This window comes from Delphinapterus leucas, chromosome 14, assembly GCF_059928025.1.
Source record: "Delphinapterus leucas isolate spDelLeu-1000000601 "Yukka" chromosome 14, BTC_Dleu_Yukka2, whole genome shotgun sequence".
In the NCBI taxonomy this organism is placed as follows: domain Eukaryota; kingdom Metazoa; phylum Chordata; class Mammalia; order Artiodactyla; family Monodontidae; genus Delphinapterus; species Delphinapterus leucas.
In genome coordinates, this window is record NC_143142.1 from 51,727,900 (window position 1) to 51,747,764 (window position 19,865).

Sequence of the window (19,865 nt, forward strand, 5' to 3'; positions counted from 1 at the left end):
TATTAGTCACTTGGTGCGCGGTTTGAAATAGAAGGTTTCTTTTATAGAACTGGCGGATTCATATCTGGGCCTTGTGTTTTCATCTCTCAGTCAACCGTGCCTGGAACAGGGCAAAAGAGGCCAACCCCCTGCACAGCCCAGCTCCTTGGGGGCAGCGCCCTGGGCCCCTACTGCCCCTGAGCCCGAGCGGTGGAGGTGGCAGGAGGGCTGCGCCAGAGAGCAGCACAGTGGGGAAGTGGTGACAAAGGCACAGGGGAGGTCTGGGGAGGCCCGTGAGGCTCCCTGGGGTCTGAGAGAGCGACAGGACGCAGTATGGTTGAGGCTGTCATCCTCTGGCAGACTCAGTGCCTTTCGGCAGCAAATGTCCAACAGAAACCACGGTTTTGAATAGTCTGAGGCTCGAAACCCAGAGAACTCCTTAGAAAACACCTTTCTGTTCCTCACAGTGTAGCATAACCCCCAGTGTGACAACCACCCCTTGCAGTGAATTCCTCCAAGAAGTCCAGCCCCTCACAAGCTCCCCAGAACTGGTAGGTTAAGTGTGGGTTATTTTCACATACTTATGAGGGAAGGTCTCATCTTGGTACTGTCTCCAAGTCTGAAGCCAAGACTTGAAGGCTTGCCCTGGGTCCTGATGCATAAAGGTCTTTTCTCCCCAGGCTAACAATTCCACAGGCTAGCGTGGGAAACATGGGATTGGGCCTTGGCCCTGGGAAGCGAGACGGGAGGAGAGGATAGAAGCAGGGTCCGGGTGCTGCTCTGTAGCTGGGGCTCTGCGCGCTGCTCTCCACCAGTCTTCCCGCAGAGAGGACAGGTGGGGCTGAGCCATTCCCCACTTTCTCACGGGAGGACACAGACAGACAGACAAACACCCGGGTGTCCTAGGACTCTCGTCTTCTCCCCGCCCCACCACAAGGGTTTTCCAAGGTGGAAGCCCTTGGTGGAAACTGCCCATTCCTAGACCGAGCTGCAAGGCTGGAGGCTGGGGCAGGGGCTGTCGTAGGACAGAGTCTGATGAAGGCTTGAGGCTGGCGTGCATGTCTGGGTTCTCACCTCAGGAGGACCTGTTCCCTCCTCTCCACCTCCCCTCCTCCAAGCCCTATTTCACATTCTTCCTCCTTTGGAACCCTCCCCCCGACACCCCCCCCCTCCGCCCCAATACCTTCCTCTCAAACCTCCTGTGGCATTCAGGGTTTGGACATCTCCCTATCTCTGTCTCTGTGTCACGATACAGAGAAGGCGGCACCCCAAGCTCCTCCCACCAGAACTCCGCCTCTGAGGATCATCTAGAACCCACGGTCTTGTCCACCCAGGCACACTGTCAATGCAGTGGGAAGTGCAGGACCAAAAGTGCTGGCTGGCAAGTCTGGGGCTGTGTCCTCACCTTCCTTTACTGCGGGCCCTGCCTCCACTGCCTGCTTCCCCAGCTCCTCACAGCACTTCGTCCCCACCCCAGCTCCAGTCTGCTGGCTTGCTTTTCCCCGTGTCAGGGAGGAAAGGGGGACTTCTTGTTAGGTTTGGGCACTGTGGCCATCCCTGCCCAGGAACCTAGGGATGGGCTTGCAGTGGAGACTTTCCGAGGCACACACCGGTCGAGAGATTTTTCTAGAGGGTCCAGGTAGCAGACAGATTCCACGGAGGGAAGGACCAAAGCTGCTTCCAGTGGGCCAGCCCTGGGCCCCAGAGGCACGGCTGGCCAGATTCCACGAACCACAGAGCACCACGGACAAGGCTTTTTTTTTTTTTTAAACTGTGCTTTATTTAGGGCTAAGCTGGAGAAAGCGTCATCCAATAGTTACAGAAGGTTACAAGGAGTTTTAGGGAGTTGAGTGTGAAAAGAGCAGTTGTACTGAACTGCAGCTGTTTTGTTTTTTTCATTTTTTTTTTTTACAACATCTGGACATCCTAAAAGGAGCCAAGAAAAAGAAAAAGAAAATTTTAAAAATAATAATTAACCAACAAAATAGAAAGAAAGGCAGAAGGCCTGAGAGGAACCAGATAGATGTTCTTCTAAAGCAAAAAAGGAAAAAACATGGTAGGTCCAAGGGCCCCCCAGCCTCCAGATGAACAGGACATCAGTGAGGAGGGCGTCAAGGCGGAAAGCCAAAGCAAGTCCTCCCAGCGGTGCAAATAAATTATAATAAATATGTTATACTTTAAAATATATGTGTTCTTAAATAATTCAGTGTTTTTTTCTGATTCTGAGTTTTTTTAAGCAATGTCTTTTTTAACTGCTCTAAAGTCATTTACCAAAGATAAATATCGTGCTTTCATTAAATAGTTTTCCTTGTTTTTTTTTCTCTATCATTACAATTAAAAGTCCTACAAAATATGCAAATTTATTTACAGAAAAACAGAGCCGGCATCATTTAAACATCCCTGTTTTTCAAAATTCCTTGTAAACAGTTTCAGAAATTCTTCAAAGATTTTTTTTTTCTCTCTCTTGTTTAAGGTTTTTGTGTGTGTGTGTGTTGTTTAGTTGTTTTAAGATGAAAGTTCCCAGGTCTCCCTTGCCCGGAAAGTCTCTGGAGCAAGCATGGAAGGCGAGTGAAGCAGAGGTGTCGAGGGCTTGCGGAGAGCGGGCGAGCGCGCGCAGCTCCCGGAGCGAAGCGAGGCGAGGGCGGAGGCGGCGGCGGGCCTTCCTGCCAGAGGCGCGGCCTCCACCGGAGGTGGGCAGCCAGGGGCCCACAGGTCTGGGCGGGTCCGGCCTGGCCCTCGGGGTCAACGGCATCCAACAGCACTCGCGGGGAGAAGGGATTGATGCTCAGTCTAAACTCTACAAAAGTACAGTCCTACAACATCTGGGATTTTAGCAGTAACGCTAACTTCTATAGGTTTTTTTTTTTTTTTTTTGCTTTCCTCTAATTTTTCTTCTATTATATAGGTATTTTAAACTTCTCCTTTTTAAAATTCTGTACAACTATTATGATTTTAAGAGGGGGAAGAGTTAGAAGCATTTACAGACTTTTCACAACAATTATCTTGCCTCGTCAGTCCCTTGTTTTCCCCTCCTTTTCTCACACTTCACGGTTAACGAGTTTTCATATTTTGTTACTTTCCCCGAATATCCACCAATTTGTTCGTCTTAACAGCTCCATCCAGACATATAATACAGAAAACCATAGGAAAGTGTCATAGACTTGAATGACAGTAATCAAAGCGCCTCTCAAAGTATCAAAGAACTATTATCTTGCTGTTTTAAAAGCATTGAAGCATTATTTTTCTTTTTTTTTGTTTTTTTGTGTTTTTTGTGTTTTTTTTTTTTAATTACATTTTTCATAGAATCGCTCTAAGCTGTTTCAAGAACAGCCATGAGGCAGGAAGGAGGTTCTCCTCCGTTCCCCCTCTATTTGACCTAGAGCTACACATCTGCAATAAAAAGTTTGGTCCTTTGGTCCCTAAATAGCTAAAGGAATGACAGATAGAGATGATCAGTGGCGGCCTCCCAGCCGCCCCCCTGGGGACCAGGCCCCACCAGACACACCGCTTGCCCCAGCCTGCCTCAGGCGCCCATGGGCTGGAAAAGCCCCAGGGATCGGGAAGCAGCGGCCCTTCCCGGTTCCCAGCCCTGCAGCCTCCCCACCTTGTCTCAAGTTATTTTGTTTTAAAGTTGCCTTTTTTTTTCTCGTTTTTCTTCATCTTCTTCTTCTTTATGTCATATATATTTTTCCCCCAAACACGTGCCCTCTGAACTCCACAGACGCTATACTTTCCTTGAAGAAATGTGACAGTCACAGAGAGTGTCTGGAGTCTTCAGCTTGATTGATATTGGCTGATATGTCAAAGGTGTCATCCAACAGTTCTCATTTATAAATATATATAGAGAGAGGTTTGTTTTTTAATGTAGCCCGTTCAGCATCCTGCCCTAAAATGAAGAAAATCAGGGCTGATTAAGCCAAGAGAGGAAACACAAAATGCATCCAAACACCAAAAGGAACCTGCCTCGGGGGTTAGGGCGGGAGCTCTGGGGGATAGCGGGAGAGGGGGAAGAGACCAGTATGAGAATTAGTCATGATCATGATACATAAAAAAGAAATCGACTCTTCTATTCAGAGTAAGAAACCACTGGGAGGTCTAGTGGTGATGGTTGTAGCTGAGGTTTGGTTGTTGGGACAGGGTTTTTGATTTGGGTTCCTTTAGAGTTCTGGATTGGGGGACGGCTAGATCTAAGGGAAGAATTTGGGACTGTGGGATATGAATTCATCATTAAACTGATCTCTAAGGGATCTAGCCCAGATACAATATGTATACAGAAGCCTAGCAAACAAGATAGCAAAAATCTAGCAGCCCAGCCCACTCCCCCCTCAAGATCCGTGACATGAATTTTGCAGAATTCTTGCCCAGTTTCCAAGCCAACCACCTCTTTCCCCAGGTCACTATTTGCGAGGCTATGTATATATATGTATATCTGGATATATGTGTAGAATATATTCACCTGCACATATGTGGATATACATGGATATGTGTGTATGTATATGCATAGATACACACATACACACACACACACACACATAATATTTTTCTCATACATGCCAGGGAATTTAGAGGAAATTCAGCACTTCGAGGAAGTGGATGGGGAGAACCTAAAAGAAGTTAGAACGGATTTAATCATCAAAGTTAAATTAACTCAGACAATTCTTGATTTTGTTTTGAATGGTGGCTTTTTGGTGTTTTGTTTTGCATTTCAAAGAAAAAAAATCATGATCCGACTAGAATCAGAAGGAAAATGCTTAATCATTGTGAATTAACAAATGAGACTCGTCTCCATTCTAGCAAGCAGCTTCCACTTATACATGGGGGTGACTGGTTACATCAAGAGAGTTAGAACTGCAAAGCCCCCAGTTGAGGGGACAACGTCATGCGTATATCAATCCATGCTGGCAGGTTTTTCACACTGTTGATTCAACAAACAGCAAACCGTACACAGCAATCTAAACAATTACAACACCAAATAAAATAATAATAAAATTAAAAAACACTTGTCAAGGACCCTTTTTCAGTTGTAAACAAAAAGGTGCATTTTGCTTTTGTTAGTACTGTTTCTTCCAAACCGACCAAAAAGCCCTCCCAACTCCCAGGCCCCCACCTCCCTCCCCACATTTAATTTAGCAGAAGTGGCTACAATACAAACCTTACAATTGCTACCGGGCTCTCTCTCAGAGGCCCCGGGCTTTGAACTCTAGGTTTTTGGTTTAGAATTTTTTTTTTTTTTTTTTTATCATTCCGTTACTGTAGAGATTTTGTTTTTGTTTTTTTCTTTTTGTTTTTCCTTTTGAAGTGAGATTTAAAATAGCCTAACTGGAAAAAGACCAGACCTAGGAAAGTGTCAATTGAAAAAGGCCCCCAAATTTCTAGAAAAAAATAAAATCACAATATTTTCAAGTGCAAGTAAATCAACCACGCATAGATACTTTTAAGATGTTTTCCTCATTTTTAAGAAAAAAAAAATAATGGTTTGCACAGTTAAATGATCCCATGTCCGATAATTCGGGAATTCATCTTTATTTTTACTATTTTTTTGTTCTTTTGTTTTTTTTTCTCTATGTGACATCTAGAGAAGCATAAAAAACGCTGAACAAGAAAAACCAAACAACAGAAAGTAAAACCACTGCAAGCACCAAGAACGAAACGAAAATGAGCACAGCAAAAAAGATTGTGGCAGCACAAAAGTCAAGAAAATGCACGTGTGATCATGACTGGCCAATCATCAACTGATACAACATCCAAGAAAAACGCTCCAATCACAGCACCTCCACGAAACTTGACGGCAATTGTCATGCAACCGATTCTTAGCCTTGTTACATGACGCCATCATGTCACACTGTGAACTTTGAGTTGATTTGAACTTACGGATGGGGGACTGTTTTCTCCACTCTCATGTGATTACGTGAACTTTATTCCTAGCTCAGCGCGAGACTGTGGTGGATTTGACTGGCCCTGGTTGGGTTGTTGGAATTTGATTGAATGACAAAAGAAGAAAAGATTTATATATATATTTATATATGTAGAGAGAGAGAGAAAGAGAGAGAGGACAAGAGAGTGTGGGCAAGGGGGGAGGAGGAGGGGGGGGCGGGTTGGGTCGGGGAGTGTGGGGGGTGGGACAGGGAGAGTCGGGTTGAGGGTGAAGAAGGGCAAGGAAGAAGTTAAAACAAAATTAAAAGGAAAAATATTTATACAGCACCAGACCACAGCATCAATCTAAAAGCTCTAATGAGAGAACAGCAGTCAAATCATAAGAGAACTGAAAAAAACTCAAAGGATGGAGGAAGCCGGCAGACAAACAACATGGGCACGTCAACACACACACACTCACGCACACGCACACGCACACACGGTTGTTTGTGCAGACACATGATACACCGTGAACAGTAGCAGAACCTCACACAGGGCCACTAAGGGCATCCATCATGCGCTGGGAAGAGGAGGGAGGGTGTAGGCAGCTTGGTGAGGGGGCCAGAAAAAACTAAAACAGCCCCTCAAACCACCGTGGCCGGCAAGCAGATCAGGGAGCACGCTCTCTGCCTCTGACCACCCTTGATTCTTTCCCTCTCCCCCAGGTGCCGAGCTCTCCTCGCCTCCCCAGCCTTCCGTGGCTTCAGCCTGTGGCCCAGCAGGGGGAGCCTGACCGGGTGGCCCCGATTTGCCGGGTGGGGCAGAGGCTGATTAAGGCGACGGCTGTATCCGTGGGGTCCGTCCCCAAAACACCCGGCTGCCCAGTACAGCGCACGCAGACGGCAACTCAGCCCTCCCGCCCTGTCCCGTCCCGCGTGGCCGCCATCCCCAGAGAAGGGCGTCCCCACTAAAAGAGCACCCGCTGCATGAGGCCGTGAGCCTCTCCCCGTCCACTCTGCCTCAACCCTCTTTCCTCAGAACCTTCAGAAAATGAACACTTGTAGTTCTGAGATTTAGAGTAAATCACATCAACGTTCTCAGAATTCTACAGACACATCCTGGCACAACTGATTTTATTTCATGATCGCCTTTACTCTCTCTGTTTTGCTCTCAAGGTGGCCCACGTGGCCAAAGCAAGGCTGCTTCCTGGCACGTGAAGCCTTTAGACGGCTCTGCAGCTCTGACCCAGGAAATGGTCACGTGGAAGACTAGGGTGCCCTGCAGTGCTGGTCACACGGAACAGGAGACTCCACTGGAGAGGGGCGGGCTATGGCCCCGTTTCCCCAGTCTCTCTGCTGCTGTCACTTGTGCTCTGCTGCCTTCCCCCACTCCACCTCCCCCTTCTCCATTCCTTCATACCCTATACCCCTCCACGTACAGCTTTCTAGACTGACCCATCTCACAAGCCCCGACCTGCCTTCTTCACTAGTGGAGCCCTAACTGGTGGAGGCTGAGCTCCCTTCTCTGTCAAGCATCATCCAATTATTCCGTTTTGAGTTGTCTTGAGCACGCTTCACCATTGGGGGTCCTTTGCCCCCACCCAGGGCACTGGGGGCCCCCAGCCCTACGCCCTCCTCACGGTTACCCCTGAGCTCACTTCCCAGTCCCTGCTCCCCTGCAGCCCCCGGGTCTGTGCACCAGGCTTGCAGAGTCTGCAGGGGTTTCCGACGCACCGGGCTTCTACACGCAGCGGCTTCCACTCTCGGCTTTGTGTTTCCCTACAGGGAGTGTGGAAGGGAAGCCTGAGGTCATGACACATCACTGTGGATAAGATGCAAAACAGCTGAGAGGCGACTATTTTAAGCCTGAGCCGGCCTCCAGCTCCGCTTCTCAGAAGAGCCCCGCCCCTCTTCCTCCGCAGAGCCCGGCTGCCCTGCCTGCCGTCCTGCTCCTCCCACAGCAGATCTCCCTCACCAAGACCAGGGCCCAGCAAGGCCCGTCTGCATCTCCAGCCCCTCCGGAAAGCAAGCCCTTAGACCCACCACCCAGGAGAGCCAACTGGCGGGCCCCTGGGGCGGGAGAAGAGGCCTAAGAACTGAGGAGGGGGAATTCCCCAGCGGTCCGGTGGTTAGGACTGTGCCCTCGCTGCTGAGGGCCCGGGTTCAATCCCTGGTGGGGGAACTAAGATCCTGAAAGCCTCACGGCGCGGAGGGCAGCGCCATCAGGTGTCAGCCACGGCAACCCAGGGACACCTGCACCCAGTCCTGGGACGCCCACTCCTCCCCACTCCACTGTGCTCCTTTGCCGGCTGCCAGCTTTCCTCCAGCCACCCTTCAGTGCCTGGCACTGCCCAGTGCTGGGGATTCGAGCCTGAATTTCACACAGCTCCGCCCCAAGTCTCCATCCAGGGAACCTTCTCGTACCCACTCCCCTCTCACACACACTTGGTCCCCAGCACACAAACACTCAAACTCGTTCAGCCGCTAAGGAGGCTCCCTGGGGTTCTTCCCATGCACTGCTGACCACTTTCTTCATTAGGGAGCGGTGGCACCTCTGCCTGCACAGTGACCCCTGCCTGGCCACCCTCTGGAAGAGCCTCTCCGAGCACAGCCCTAGAGGTGACAGCAGAGTCACTGACCGGCGTAGGGGAGCTTGAATCAGGACCGGGAAGCCCCACCTCATGACCTGGTCAAGCTGAGCCAATTCAGATGCCAGGTCCTAAACACAGCTGGCCTCTAGCCAGAGAAGGCCCAGGCCCAAAGCCACAGCCCAGCACTGGGCAGGTCTGACCCGAAGCACCCGTGCCTGCAAAGCTCAGAGCAGACGCTGTGCAAAAGCACACTCAGAACCAAAGCCCGGGGCCAGAAGAAACGGGGCTCCCAGGGAGTCAGACACGCCACTCAGAGGGTTCTCCCTCCAAAGAGCCGGATGCCCGCGCGCCCGCCCTCAGCCTGGGCCCAGAGGTGGAACAAGGGACTTGGGTGTCTGCCTGGACCTGGCCACGTTCGTGTTTCTGCCCACTTTCCCTGCCTTTGTTTCCTTCCTCTTAGTTTCCCCGTAAAGATTTCTGGGAGAAACTCCCATCTTAGCGCAAGATGAGGGGCAGGGGCAGCAATGAAGCCAGGAACCCATGCTCCCATCCATCAGGGTGCGCAGACCCCACCCTACCCAGGCCTCATTTTACGGAACCAAAGCCCAACCACGCTCCCCCTCCCCACGGCTGCCCTGCCAGGGGCCCCCTCCTTCCCCAGAACCCCCTCACTCCAGTTCTGACCCAGCCACCTATTTGCCTCATGTCTTTACCACCGGCCATGAGACCACCCTTCCGGTGCCTATTCACACCTAACTATGGGCCCTGAGCCCCTGCTTAGGCTAGCCCCGCCCTTCCGAGCAACTAGGACCCATCATCAGTAAACACCCTTTGCTGGCCTGTAAAATCATGCAGTTTTAAGCTGCTTTTGCGTGCTGTTTCCTCCCTCCCTTACTGGCAGCAGCCACTGCCCACGGCGCTCCCCGAGCCTGGCCCTATGGCACCTGCCTTCTGTTACACCCTCGAACAGTCTTGGGTTGGGAACCTGAATGCACCATTTGTTAAAATCCTGGGAATGGAGCTGAAAGGTCAACTCTACTGTAGGAGCTACGCGAGCTCACAGTTTTTTAGAAGACTGCCTAGTGGGGGGCTAGTCAGATGGCTGACCCCAGAGAAATGGGAGGTCCTGATGTGTCCCCTCTGATATTCAGGACACTCTGGGGTAGGAGGGGTGAGGTGAAGATAGCAGAGGGGGGTTTATCCATCTCCTTACTTGAAGGGGTTAAGAGCTCAGCCTCTGGAAGTAAGCACTCCCCCTTCATATCATGACTCTGCTGCTCAGGAGCTGATTAGCAAGTGACTCAATCTGTCTGTGCTCCATCTATAAAATGGGAATAATAACACTACCTACCTCATAGGCAGCTACAAGTATATAGTTATGTCTTAGAGTTGTCACCTACAAGAACTGTCTCTTGCATGGTAAGCGCAGTGTGAAAGTCTGTGGTTCTCATATTTCTGGCCTTTGTATTCCCTGGTGGAAGAAACCACTCTGCTCTTTTAGCCACTCCTCTCAAGCCCCCACCCCAATCATGACTGCTAACTGGTTCTACCCTGAGGGCCACTTCTTACCTTCTGTCCCAAACCACAAGTCTGCCGTCCTCACCCCTTCATCTGGGAATTTCTCTGACCTAGATGTTCCCTCCTTTCTTGGGGTTTTAGTTGCATCAAGGTCTAGGAGGCTAAGACAAGCTGTTTTGGGGGGAGCCACAAAACACACCCACAGGGGCCCCTCAGAATCTCAGGGCATGACACTGGAGCATGCCGCCTCCTTAAAAGTCCTCTGATGGCTCCAATGCCTGGGTTTCATCACTGAAGAAACGGAAGCCCAAGAGGGAAAGCACCTTGACCCAGGTCATGCCTTAGTGGCAGAGCTAAGCCTGTTTAAGAAAAAGTGCTCCATGTCGCGAAAGGGCTGCTTTCACTGCACTGTCCCTCCCCTCCTATGGAAATGTACCCATTGGCTGGCTGCCACCGTGTCGGTGTGAGCACAGAGCTGGAAGCTCCACGCGGGCAGCACGGTGACCATGCGTCTCGGCATCCCGGCACTGAGCCAGCATCTGGCACAAGAAAGTGCCCACGCTCTGAACGAACATGTGCGTGTGCATTTCACACAGACCAAAGACGGACAGGGGCAGGAACTGAGGAAGCATGAGAGGTGGACGCTGCTCTTCTAGCTTTGCAGCGAGTAGAGGCTCAAGCACCCTCTTCAAGAGAAGGTGAGTGTGGCTGCTCCTGGGTGGATGAAGGGGGTCCTGCTGGCAGCGGTGGGATTTGAGAGGAGACTGGGAAGCTGGAGACCTCCCTCCCAAACTCCAGACTCTGACCCTCCACTCGGATGTGTAACTGTCACGTGCCTCACCTTTCTCCCAATCCCTCTCCATCTCAGACCACGACAACTCTGCTCTTCCAGTTACTTGGGCCAAAAGCTAAGCGTCATCCTTGATGCCTCTTTCTCTCACATCCCCTCTAATTCCTTACAAACAGCACCAACTCCCTCACACCACATCGACTGCTGTCACCCTGGACTGAGCAGTCCCAGCGCTAGGCCTCTGCTTTGGGCCCTACGATCTATCAACACGGCAGCCAGCGAGCCTCCTGAAATGCAAGTTAATGACATCACTCTTCTGTGCGGAGCTCTCCAATGGCTCCCCCCAAGCCCCCCATTTCTGAGGAGAGGCCAAAGTCCATGCAACGGCTTGTAGGTCCTACACGAGGTGGCCCTCCTCACCTCTGGGATCTCCGTTTCCACTACACCCCCCCGTGCTCGCTCTCCTCCAGTCACCTTGGCCTCCTGCTGGTCCTTGAACACACCGCATTGCCCACACCTTGGAGCCTGTGCACTGCCTGTTCCCTGGGCGCGAGGACCGAGGGAACAGCCAAACCCTGGCGTGGCTCCCTGCCTCCCCTTCTTCAAACCTTTGCTCAGATGTCACCTCCTCAACAAGGCCTACCCTGACTACCTGATTTAACTGTAACCAACAATTTTGACACACTATATAATTTAGTCTTTGATCCTCTGTCCTTGTTTGTTGTCTGCCTCCCCTGCTAAGGACAAGGATTCTCACTAGTCTTACTCATGCTGAGTACCTAACAGTACCTGGCACACGGTACTGCTGAAGCAACGGAGGACTGGGCAGCCTCGCCTGGACTATGAACGAGCTGGGACGGGTGGAGCGTACCTCAATGGGAGAAACCAGGCTGGGGGTGGACTTTTGATGGCCAGGCACATCTCCTCCCTCCCGCCTTCCCCAGGAAGCTGCTTCACCCAGGGGAGCACGTGGCCTGGAAGAGGAGTGGCCGACTGTGCCTTCAGCTGTAAGGCAGGACCCAGACAGAGGAGGGAAAGGTGACACCTGCCCACTCATCATGGCCTCTGTAAAGAGGGCGGGGTAAGTGGCCCCAGTCCCATACCATCACCCTCCTCACCTTCTGTCCCATCCTGTTTTGGTTTTTGGTAAAGTTCCCTTTGAAAAGTCCTGTCCCTCCTCTCCAGACTGAGCTGCGGGGAATTGAAGGGGTGAAGGGGTCAAGTGTCTAAAAGCCACCAGCCCTTCAGGCAAGAGAGCTGGGAAGGGGAGAGCCAGGGAGTCTGGGAGAAGGCCCCAGCACAGGCCTACAGCTCCCCACAGGGCCTACTCCTCCCCCAAACTCTCCCAGCCCTGAGCTTGCCATCTGCTCACCCCAGGGTTTTCTGGCAAACAAAATTGCCGGTGTAGACCTTCTCAGACCGGTTCCCTCACTCCTGCTCCTCTTAGCTCTGCGGCAGGGGTATGGTCATACCCATTTCTGACGGGGTGACCACAGCTCTGCGCCTGCCCCCTAGGCACCGGGCGAGGAGCAGGTCGAGCCGGGCGCAGCGGGTCCAAGGCACAGCGAGGCTCCGTCCGGCCCACAGAGGCCAGGGGAGGCGGCGGGTCCGTCCGGTATCAACCTCCCCAACCCCCCGTCCCCGCGCCCCGGCCGACCCCGGTTACCTGTGCGAGTCCTGGTCTCCCCCGGGGGACGCTCCCGCCTGCACTCAGTACGGGCGATTGGCGTCTTTGGGCCGCTTCAGCTGCACCTTGAGCCTCTTCATGCCGATCTGGAAGCCGTTCATGGCCTGGATGGCGGTCTGCGCGCTGGCCGGGTTGTCGAAGCTCACGAAGCCTGGCGAGACACGAGGGACGAGGGCCTGGGTTTCCACGGGGCCGCCCCGGCCGGGAGGGGGCGGGGGCGGAGAAGGTCCGTGGGGCCGAGGGCGGGGCGGGGCGGGCGGCGGTATCTCCCCGCTCCCGCCACGCCTCCGGGCGGGGGCGGGGCTCAAGGCTCCTCCCCCTCGGGGCCCCGCCCCCGTCCCGGCCTAGTGCCCCCCCCCCCCCCCCCCCGACTGCCCGCGTGCTTGCGGATCTTCCGGCGGCGGGCGCTGCCGAGGCTCCCGGCTCCCGGCTCCCCGACCCGCGCGGCCCCGGGCCGGGCCGCCCCGGCTCCACCTCGGCTCTGGGCGGCGCCGCTGTCCCGCACGCCCTCTCCCCCAGGCGGGGCGCCCGCGGCGCGGCGGGGCTCGGAGAGGCGCCCGCCCCCCACCCGCGCCGGCCCCGGCACCTCAGCCCCTGCCTGCGGTGGGAGAGGGCGGACACACCTGCGGGTGGAGGAGTTTATTGGACACTGTCCTCCCTGACAGGAGGGGGCCTGGCAGCGGGAGGGCACGGGGTGCCGGCCTGGGGAGAGAGAGGAGTGCGAGGGGAGGGAGGGGAGGCGCCACGGAGCGAACTTCGCCGCCGCCGATTCCGGCCGCCCCCCTCGCGAGTGCCGCCCGGCCGCGGGGCAGGGCAGAGGCAGGGTCCCCGCGCCCCTCCTCCCGCTCCGTCCCTGCCGAGGCTGCCCCCAGCCAGGCTCCGGGTGGCCACCGCCACCGGGGCCAGTCCACACCGGCTCACATTAACCAGCCACCTCGCTCCCAGGGGCCGTCTGCACCATCCTTTTATTTAGTAAAACTCCACCCTGGGAGCAGGGGCTCTTGCCCCGGACTAAGCACGCACCCATTGATGTGAATCCCTCGTAACACTAATAATGGCATAACAATAATAGTACAAATTGACCCTATTAGCGAAAGTTAGCTAAGCGCCTTCTCCGTGTACTACAGACTGCAGAAGAGCTTTTCACGTGTTCACTCCTCCCAATATCCCAGGACAGGATATAGAACCATCCATGGCTCCCAGTCACCTTCTGAAACAAGCAGTTCCCAGGTGGGAATGGATTAGGTTCCCAAAGCTGATTTAGAAGTCACCTTTTGGAACTTCGAATGCATCTCCTTATAGACTACACTACATCAGCATTTCCCAAAAATGGCCCTAAAAGGTGCTCCCTTGAGAAAGGGCCTTTGGTGGTCAAGCAAATTTACAGCCAGGCCCCTCTGGGACAGTTCATGGCACATTAACAAATAAAAACATCCCTCTACCACCCCAACTTCTCTCTTCTTTATGTCTTTGTTTAACCTAGTATTTCCTGGAATTTATTTGACTTTAAAGGCCTTTTCTCCTGTAAAATGGGCTTAGATCCTGCAAAATATATGAAACTAAGCTTGGCGAAGTTCCCAGGCCATCCTGCAAATGCACTTCATTTGGGGTGCTCATCTCCAAACGGCCATTAGATATATAAGGGATAGGTGTACAGACTCCGTTGATGTAGAAAGCTGCTTTCTCGGTTAATTGTCTGTGGTACCTTGGGCCTGCCTGTGACCCCTCCCTTACTCTCCCTGTGTGGTGGCCCTTTTACCTCCGCCCCAGACACTGCCTCCACCGGCCTCTTTTCTCTTTTTCCTTCCTGCATTTGTGTGCATTTTCTCTGGAGGCCATGTGCCATCAAAGATGGGGGAGGGGTGTGTGTACACGCATGTGAGTGTACTCAAGAGTGGTAGCATGTGAGCTCGGATGAGATTGGTCAGAGATGGGCCCAGGGCAACATAACCAACATCTATGTATTATGTATTAATCTATGGGCGAAAACACATAGGAAAGATTTCTGATTATCCGTAGTTGGAAATCAATGTGAGTCATCTTTCCACCTCCCCCTCTCATGCCCTCCTGGCCCATCCCTTCCCCACCAACTTCCCTGACTGATGACTAAATCGAGCTGTCAGCAGAGCAGTTTTCAAATGCGTGAATGGTGCATCTGTTATACTGCTCTCCCCCAGATTAAAGAGGGTGGGCAAACTAAACGCCTCTCTTCCTCCTGGGACAAGATAGCCGAACTGTGGGTGGCAGTTCCCCCCACAAAAGAACAAATACGAGCAAAGTGGGGAAGAGATGGGAGAAAGATAAAAACGGCTGGAGATGCTGTCTACGGTGGAGGTGTAAAGGGAGAGAGAGGGTCCTGGAGGAGGGAAGACGCCCAGCCTTCGGGTTGAGTTTCTGGAAGCCTGGGGGTTGGGAAGGATTCCGGGCTCAAGGAACTTTTCTTCCTGAACTAGTTTTGTTAACTGGCTAGCAGTCAGGGCAAGGAGCATCTCCCCTGCTGGCCCCCCCTTCGGCAAGGCTCTAGGCACCATCTCCCATGTTCACGGTTTCCAGGGCCGTGTCCCTTCTCCCAGAACCCCCTGCCCCATTCCTCCCACTCCTGAGAAGGTTTCTGCCTTCCAGACCGTGGGAGGCTGTGCAGGTAGGATGCCCTCCTGGTGGCCCTCCAGCCCGTCTTCCAATGCAGAAACCATCTGTGCTGCACATATGTTCACGACGGCCTCTGAAAGATTCTGTTTATGCTTATAAAGAGCACGCGGGGCCTTTAAGGAGTTCACTTTAACAGAGGACCACGTGTGCAAAAAAATGGCCCTTCCTTTGGGGAATAAAGGGGACCCTAGCACCTCCTGAGGTCCGCTCTGGCCAGGTCCCTCACATGGACCATCTCGTATGACCTTCACAGCACTGCTGAGAGCTGACTGCTGAAATCCCCATTCCACAAATAAGGACACTGAGGCCCAGAGAGTAAACTTGCCCATGAGTGCGTGCTGGGGAAAGCTGCACAGGCTCGGCTGCCAGAGCGAGGGAGGGAACCCAAGAGGCTGAAGGAGGAGCCACTGGGCCAGCCAACTTGGCGGGAGCCTGTCCTTTCTCAAGGCCAGTGCATGTTCAGCGCTAGCCATTTGTTCAGGAAGAGAGGAAAGAGCCAGAGTAGAGGTAGGTGGGCGTGGACTCCCAGAAGCAGCAGGGCGAAAGCCTTTGCTGGAGGACTTGAAGGAGCTAATGGCAAGGGTAGTCCAGGGCTGACGCCCCGGGGCCCAGCATGTTCTGGGCTCTTCACAGTTTTCTTCTGATTTATGGAACATCTGAGGCTTACTTAGAGAGCAAAGGCAGCTGATCTCCAGTTTGTCGTTTTTACATACATAATGTAATTCGTCAGAAGAAACACCAGTCAAACAGTGGAGGGGTGCCACCTGGTCTTTTCCTTTTGCCTTGTTTTCCCATCCCCCAGAGAAATGAGCTGCTGGGGCAACTCTGTGCCACTGATATGCCACAGATTTTCAGTGGCAGCTGCCAGAGGGGAAAGGACAATGTGCAAAGATCTTGACTGCCTTGGGGAACATGCTTTCCACCCTGAAGCCCCTCCTGGTCCCGGAAAGCTGGTCTCCAAACTGCAATCTCCTTAACATGTGCTTCCTGGTGCTTCTGCATTTTTGTACCTTCTCCCCTTCCCCACTCCCAAGGGGGGACCCAGGTTCCCTGGCCAAAGCAGGATCCTATTCTGTCCTCACAGCCCCAGAATCTGGGGGTCGGCCTGGAGAGTCTGAGCTTCTGGCTGACTCAGCCCTGGGGACTGGACTCCTCAATCCTTGGGGAATCATGAGTGGGTCTGGCCCCAGAAAGAAGCTCCCATGGAGGCAGAAGAGGTGGGAGAGGGGCTAAGGAGGAGTGGAGAGGAGAGGTGTGGGGATGAGGTGGGCTTCCAGGAGGTTGGAAGCAAACTGAAACTCAGGATGCCCAGTTGAATTGGAATTTCAGATAAACAATGAATTACTTTTTTAGTATAAGTATATCCCCAATATTGCATGGGACATATTACACGTAATATTTGGGATATACGTATGCTAAAAATGTATCCATTGTTCATCCAAAATTCTGATTTAACCGGGCATCCTGTGTTTTATATGACAACCATACTCCTAGATCCTCCCAAGTCCTTCGTCTCCTATCTAACACCCTGCCCAGGAGAATTTACCAGAAGTACTTCATCCTGTTACTCCCACCATCTTCCACTACCTACCACACCACATGAAGCGTCTTCACCTGAATGGTTGAAACCCTCCCCAGCACAGGCCCACCCTCACAGCTGGTCTCCCCTGAACCCTCCTTTCTCCTCAAAGCCTCCTGCTTCCTCATTCACTGACCTTTGACTCTTCTCATCCCAGCCCCCATGCCCTCATCCATTCCATTCCCCCTGCCTGGAATTTCCTCCCCTTCCTTTTTGTCTATTTGCATCCACCTGCCTTTCTCCTTCCTCCATTACTTGGTGCCTCGCAGATTTCACTGCTGTTGAATAGATGTGATTTTCATCTAAGCTCAGACCTGAGGCTTCCTGAGGGCAGGAACCAGTTTCCTCTTCCTGATTCCTCAACAATTTGGCTCTCGTGGCCTGAGGGGGTGGGTAGGGGGAGGAGGGTTCATTGGATGGCGGGAGGGGAGCAAAGAGCAGGGTAGACAGAGAACGGGGGCAGGGGCAGGACAGAGAGATGGACAGAGGAGGCCAAGGGGCCGGCGGGGTAGGGGCCTCGGCTGGGCGGACCTCCCACCCCAAGGATCATGCCTGGCTTTTACCCCGGGGCCACTGTGGCCTTGAGAGGAGAGGGGCGCTGGGAGAATGGGTGTCGCCAGGCTCTGCTCCCTGCCCTTCCACCCCTGCCCAAGGTGGGTCCCTTCCCCTTCTCAGTCGGTGGGAATGGAACTTTTTGCCTGGGAGGAGAGACTATCTCTTGGACTGGGACAGGGGGTAGGGGGGCTGGATGGGGTGGGGGATGGGCAGAGAAAGCCAAGAAGCCAAAAGAACAGAAGAGAGAAGAGGGGTGAGAGGTGGAGGCTGTAGGCTGGGCACAGGGAGCACTTGGGGGGTGGGGCCGATGTGAAGGAGCAGGTTAAAAGCAGTTGGACACTGGTAAATTGGTGCGAGCACCACCCTGTCCTAGGTGAAGTTGGTTTGTTATCTTTACCCACCAAAGCATTTACTTTGGTTAGTCGCCCGATCCACAAACACTTTCGAGGAGATGACATTACCGAAAGGGAGGAACATCTGCATCAGCTCAGCGTCCCCAAACTCCTGGGGCAGATGGTAGATGAACAGGTTACAGCCCTCGGGCCCTGCGGTGGGGGGGGGGGGGGCGGGGGAGGAGGGGTGGCGGGGTGGGGGAAGAGAGAGACAGAGGAGAGGTGAGCGAGTTAGGCAGCGGCAGCAGGGAGGGGTGGGGGCGAGGTTAGGAGGGGGAGTCTCATTCAAGATCCAAAAGTGGCCACGGAAAGCGGGGGGCTGCTGAGCCCCGGGTCTGAACTCTGGTCTCCGCTCTGCCCTTGGGCAAGTCACGGAACTTCTCTGCGCCTCAGTGACCTTTTCTGCAAAATGGGTCCATAACAGGGTGCCTTGCAACTCTAGGGCTCCAGGGGTGAAGTCAACCAGTGAATGGGGTGAACGTGCCAAGGCCTGATCAGTCACGGAGGGGAGATGCTGAGAAGAGGCAGGGGTAGGGAGACCTGCTGGGACCCTGCTCAGGGGACGTCAGAGGGAGCTGCCCTGGCGGCAGCCATGCCTGTGGTGCTGGGGCCTCTGGAAGCCTCGCTTCAGCCCCCAGAGGCAGGACTCTGGGGCCTGGAATCCCCATCCTCCTCGTGGCCAGCAGCCCCTGATTCCCATCTGGTCCCCAACGGCCCTACCCTCTGCTACCCTGAACCTTAAAGTCAGCCCTGATCTTGGAGATGGAAACCAAGATTGACCCCACCTCCTCCAGCAAGCTAGGTGAGCAGAAGGGGCTTCACTGCAAGGCTCCGTGATGGGATACCCACAAGCCAGGGTACCACGAGCCTTATGGTGTAAAAGTCTTCCCGTTTCATTACAGCAATAACAGCCCTGCCACTTCTGTAGCATGAATTACATGCCAGGCTGCTCTACACACTTTACGTGGATGTTAATTCACTTAATCCTTACAGCAGCCCTGAGGCTGTTGTCATCCCCACTTCACAGAAGAGAAAACTGAGGCCAGAGAGGTTAAGTCACCTGCCAAGTCACACAGCTAGTAGGCAATGGAGCCAGGATATGAACCCAGACCCAAGCGGTCTGCCTCCATAGTCTGTGCCCTCCTCTCTCTCTACCTACCTATCATTCATCTCAGTGCCCCAGAAACCCTGAACCCCGCTGAGGTCTTTGGATTTCTGAAATTTGCAGATAGCTCTGAAGATTCACGTTTCTTTTTAAATGACCAAAATGCTCAGTTTTAACTCTGAATGGGAAATCTCTCCAAGCTCCTTCGTTTTTTTCCTGCCATCTAAAATAGAGCATGCCACAGATAACTTAACCTTCTAAAGTGTGGACATTCCAATGTTTGTTTCCAGCCTATGGAGGACATGCAGAGGAAACAGCTGCACTTGCTAAGAGTTGGATAAGAACGAGGTGCTGATCAGAGGCTGGTAGAAACTAGGCAGGAGCTTAAGAGTGAAGACTGTAAGGCACCGATGTGGGCTGCTGTGTGGCTTTCACAGCCAGCACCCTGGTTCTCTGGGACGCGTGAGGCTGCCAGATCACCTGGTTCTGGAGCAAATCATCAGCTCTGGAATCTCTCCGCCCCTTTCTTCCTCTCCTTTCCCCTCCCGCTCTCCTAACTTCCTTCCTCCATCTATCTGCACCCCCTTGAGGGTCACAGCTGGTAGCTCAGAGTCCTCTGACCACCAAAGCCTCCCTCTGAACCAATGACCTCCTCGGCCCCGGTCCCTGCCCTGCACCATCTGCCCATCCCCAGCCTCCGGCTTCCCCTCCCTGGACTGCTGGCTCTGCCAGCTGACGGCGCTTTCAGAACCGGCGCAAGCGAGCTCCTTCACCCACTGCCAGGGGTCCCAGGGCCGGATTCCCCAAGCTCTGGTGGCCCTGCCCCCGCCCCCTCCCCTCCAACCATGGCAGGTTCTCACTGGTTCACACTCTGTGAATGTGTCCCTTGATGGTCCCCAGCTAGATGTGAGTCCCCTTGCAGCAGGAACCAGCTTGAAGGCCTCATCTAATCCACACCTCCTCCAGGGTCCCACCCAGATCCTCCCCACACTGTCTCCCTTCCTGGGGCTCCCTGAGTCCATAGCCCATATTCTGCAGTCTGAGGCTGTTTCTCGGGTAGGTCTGGGAAGCTTTCTCTCCAGCCAGAAGGGGGTGCTCTCTAGGGGCAGGGGCATTTGCCTTCCCCCCGTCCTCCTACTCCCCTCCCACAGCACGGGCCTCCCTTCCT

The 19,865-nt window shown here is 53.6% G+C and overlaps 1 protein-coding gene across 1 annotated transcript in view; it reads right to left on the reverse strand.

The window, feature by feature from the left end:
* Positions 1-301: 301 nt before the first annotated feature.
* The window catches only part of CELF4 (CUGBP Elav-like family member 4), a 76,353-nt gene continuing 56,789 nt past the window's right edge, over positions 302-19,865 (reverse strand). Inside the window, exons 9-11 of the mRNA XM_022587033.3 lie at positions 17,662-17,745; positions 12,397-12,568; positions 302-3,865 (exon numbers count right to left, since the gene is read on the reverse strand). Coding sequence (XP_022442741.2) covers positions 12,441-12,568; positions 17,662-17,745 — 212 coding nt within the window. The 3' untranslated portion in view covers positions 302-3,865; positions 12,397-12,440. The remainder of the gene's footprint in view (positions 3,866-12,396; positions 12,569-17,661; positions 17,746-19,865) is intronic.